Genomic DNA, 4492 nt, shown 5'->3' on the forward strand with positions numbered 1-4492 from the left:
AGTAAAAACAAAAGAGAAAGAAAACCGAGTCGTGACTGTCATGTTAGCCTGATGGGACCAACTCTACTTCTACTGTTAATAAGATTTTGGTAGGCTACTATTAGATGGATAGCCTAAATGTCCTAATTCAGATGGGCTACCTGTTTTTTTTTTATTTTTATGGTATATCAAAAAGTGTTTATTTTTTAAATGTGATTGTTGGTACATTTTACCAGTTTTTACCATACTTTCAAAACAAAAATTAAAATATGCAATATAAAAATAATTGAAGACAAAATGTTTTACTGAGAAAAAACAAGATTTGGTTTTTCAAAAGCCTTTTTCCAAAAGGTACATCTGGAAAAACAGGGGTCGTCTTATAATCAGGGTCGTCTTATATTCGGGCCAATACGGTAGTCTTTTGACTAAAATGCCATTTAGTTTTAGTCATATTTTAGTCATCGGATTTGTTTGTCGACTAAATCTACAGCAGTTAGTTATTATTAGTATGTTTATTTACAGTGTAATGCATAAAAATGTTATTAAGCGTTTCTCTAAAATTACCAAACTTATTATATAGGTTTGATAGTAAGGTTTTATCATGATAGCCACAGATTTAACTGCTGTGACACGCAACATGCCTTTATATTAAAATTAAATGAAACCACTTCTCATAAAGAAACGAGAACATGGTCTTCTTTTTAATGAATTACAAATAGGCTAATTATGCATTCTTTATAACAACTTGTCTACCAATTTCTTCATTCTTTCAAGCAGGCATATTTATTTACATAAATTTAGATGAATCATTATTAGGGCTACTAAAGTTATTCAGGCAAGAGCAGTGAGTGATTTTCTGTCTTTCTTTTGTTGCTTGATTAACATCAGTGCCACAGACAATAGCAACTAAATTAGGCTGCTGTCTCTTTAAAACCGAATGCACGGATGCAATGCACTGATACACGTCCGATATTCTCCCTGCTGTTTACGTTCACATCAGACGTAACCGAGTGTGTTTAAGTGAATCCTCGTCAAAGCGGACAATTCGACATCATGTAGTGTGTATTTCTCCGTTCTGGAGATTCGAAAGAGTACTCGTGCGCTGCTTCGGTGTGTGCGCTCAGAAAACCGGACCGGATCGAGTTCCCTTTTGCGTCGTTAAATGTACCCATATGTCTGCTCTTCTCTTACTCCCAGATATCGACATTTTTGAACGTTTTGTGAGACGTGCAGCAAGTGAATGTTAGCTTATGTCCCGCCTGATGCATCAATAGGCTATGATACAGTTCATATGTACGCATCTAATCTCTTCCCAAATCGTCCCTCCCTAACATTTTTGTTGTTTTTATTCGTTGACGAAAATGTCAATAGATTTTCGTCATAGTTTTTGTCATTCAAAACGAGTTTTTTTTTTTCGTTATCATCTCATTTTCGAAAATTATGACAAATTATTGGTCAACGAAATGAACAATGTTCGTAATCACTGTCTGTCTGCGCAGAGCTGAGCCTGTTTGACGATCACGGCAACAAGACGAGTCTGCCGGATAAGGAGCGTCAGATCGAGGCGCTGCAGCTGCTGCTGATGCAGCTGCCCACCGCTAACCGAACCCTGCTGAAGCTGCTGCTGGACCTGCTCTACCACACCGCCAAACAGCAGGACAAGAACAAGATGTCCGCGCACAACCTCGCGCTCATGTTCGCCCCTCACGTCATCTGGCCCAAGAACGTACGCCGCCGCTTTCTTTTCACATTGTTTTTGTGTCTTTCAGATAATAGGATTGCTTTTACTAATAGGTTTTGTTTTTAGATTTTCGGTTTTCATTGTAGTTTTAGTATTTCTGCGCGATTTTGTCTTTGTTTCACTTTTATGAATTATTTTTTCAGTTTTAGTTATTTACGTCAGGTTAAGCTAAATAGGGATGCACTGGAATTAAAATTCTTGGCCGAAGCCGAAACTGAAGAAAATGAAACACTGGGCCGAAGGCCGAATACAGAACACGTTTTTTTGCGTTTTTTCCCCATGTATTTTCACCATTGCATAAAATGTGCATTTTACTGTTTTGTCTTGCTTTTCAAAGAAAAAATCCATTACAAAACAACAATTTAAAAATATTTACTTAACACTGAACGTTTTTAACATTCTAGCAGACATTATACCAACAAAGCACAATTTAACTTCAAATTAATAAGTTAGTAATATCATATTTTTGGCCATCAGACCCCCTTCTTGAATCAGGCATGTATTTTTTACTGTACAAATAAAAGCAGCCTTGCTGAGCAGAGACTTCTTTTAAAACATTAGAAAATATTACAGATCCCAATTTGAACACTGTGAATGCTATAATAAATGTATTAATAGAGCTGTTTTAATTATTATCATCGTCTTACTTTTTTTATTTTATTAAAAAAAATTCATTAAAATGTTACTGAGTGACTGACGAGTAACACTGTTTCAGCGCAGATTTTCCTCGCGCTTTGGACTTTGAACCCTGGCTATAAGCAGATAGCGCTCAGAATACATGTTACATAACGTTCTGCAGTTTATTTACTAATTGTTTAAGGCCATTTCACGATTTCGATCATCATACAGTAACCAGCAACAATCACCCCTTCCTCGTCTCATCAGAGACATGAGATGCAGCGCTAAACAGTCTCTCGCTGTCGGTGCTTGTGATGATTTTTACATCTTTCTCCAACGGTTTTAAATGCCGTCATGTTTGCTGCATTAGTGCCTGCCTCTATTTGATCGCGTCACGTTATTGTTCAGTACAATTTATTCGGTCTTTTCGCTTATTCTAATAATTATTAATTTCGGTTGCCGAAGATTCGGTGCATCCCTAAAGCTAAATGACAATACAAAATGTTGCTGAACTAACTTTTAACTAGCTGAAATAAAAGCTAATTTAGGTAAATTTCCAGTAATGGAAATCATGTTTTTTATGGTTTTAGTTTTAGTTAGTTGTAATACCCCTGGTTCAGGCGTCATTTGTCTCGTGTGATGTGCTGCTTTCTTCAGATGAATGCCAGTGACCTTCAGGAGAACCTGAAGAAACTGAACAGCAGCATGGCGTTTCTCATCAAACACTCCCAGAAGATCTTTCGGGTACTTTTCCCACCACACCTTCTACAAATGCAGCTTTTTTATTTTGCATTTATTTTCACATAACTGATGAGATGGAAAATAACATCATAGTAACATGTCACTGCGTTCTTTTAGTAGCATATGTATATATATATATATATAAGCTTTTATAGTATTTATCAATATTTTGAATTAGCCTTCATTTCTATGTTTTCATTTTAATTTTGGTAATTTTGATATATATATATATATGCACAAAAATATTTAACAATTTCATGTATCTTTATTATTTTTTACATTTAGATTTCATTTCAGTAATGTTAGTAGATCAGCTTAAAACATTTTTCAGATAGTTGCCAAGGAAATTTCTCTCTCTCTCTCTCTCTCTATATATATATATATAAATATTTAGCTTTAATTTATTATTATTTCAGCTTTAGTTTTAATAATTTTAGTACTTAAACATTTTTTTTTCAGTTACTTACCAAGAAAACATTTCTAATTTTATGTGCTTTTGTCATTTTTCTTCATTTATGTTTAGCTTTATTTTTATTCCAGCTACATTTTTATTATATTTATTTATTCCTTTAGGTTTAGTAATTTTAGTGCTTCAACTTCAATGTTATTTATTTCAGTTACTTGCCAAAGAATCATTTCTAATTTTGCTTTTTGTAATTTTTTTGAGTAAAAAAAATCTTTAACTTTAATTTATTTTTATTTCAGCTTTCGTTTGAGTCATTTTAGTATGTGCTTTTGTCATTTTTAAAAGTTGTTTTATTTGTATTTAGCTTTGTTTTTATTTCAGCAGTATTTTATTTGAGTAGTTTTAGTTCTTCAACTTAAACATATTTCAGTTATTTTCCAAGGAAATGCTTCTAATTTCCATTTTCATTTCAGGTTTTTCAGGTTGAATTTTTTCCCCATCTAATATTTATGTTTTGATTTATTTCAGGTAACAAAAGTGATTTGTAGTTAGCAATAGCAGCACAAGTGAAATCTGTTTTCTCTCTTGCGAAGGCTCCGGCGTATCTGAGGGAACATGCCAGACTTCAGTTCGTGAACACCAGACTGATCCACTCCAAGGTTTGTGGCGTCTGTGCTCATTCTTCACGGATGGGCTTGTACTTGAGCGTGCTGATGCTCTTGTGTGTGCTGTCAGGATGATCTGGAGCTGCTGTCGGTCGGTGGTTCTCCGTTCGCGTCGGCGTGTAAGAGGAGCGCAGCGCCAGTGGACAGTCACACAGAAGAGGCGCTCAGAGAGCTCTGTCGACACGTCACCGATCACATGCCAAACTCCGCCAAGAAGAAAAAACTCATCCGACAGGTGACCGCACACTGTGTGCCGCTTCATCAGTTCAGTCAGTGTAAACGTAAATCCTGTTATTGTTATTGTTAAAGGGGTCATATGATGCGATTTCAAGTTTTCCTTTC

General features: G+C 35.3%; 1 protein-coding gene across 1 annotated transcript in view; it reads left to right on the forward strand.

Annotated features, from left to right (window-relative positions):
• The window catches only part of LOC107706113 (rho GTPase-activating protein 19-like), a 17548-nt gene that overhangs the window by 8406 nt on the left and 4650 nt on the right, over nt 1-4492 (forward strand). Inside the window, exons 5-8 of the mRNA XM_016509695.1 lie at nt 1479-1705; nt 2996-3082; nt 4079-4144; nt 4221-4385. Coding sequence (XP_016365181.1) covers nt 1479-1705; nt 2996-3082; nt 4079-4144; nt 4221-4385 — 545 coding nt within the window. The remainder of the gene's footprint in view (nt 1-1478; nt 1706-2995; nt 3083-4078; nt 4145-4220; nt 4386-4492) is intronic.

Source organism: Sinocyclocheilus rhinocerous, unplaced genomic scaffold (assembly GCF_001515625.1).
Source record: "Sinocyclocheilus rhinocerous isolate Xijiao unplaced genomic scaffold, SAMN03320098_v1.1 scaffold3004, whole genome shotgun sequence".
Taxonomy (NCBI): Eukaryota; Metazoa; Chordata; class Actinopteri; order Cypriniformes; family Cyprinidae; genus Sinocyclocheilus; species Sinocyclocheilus rhinocerous.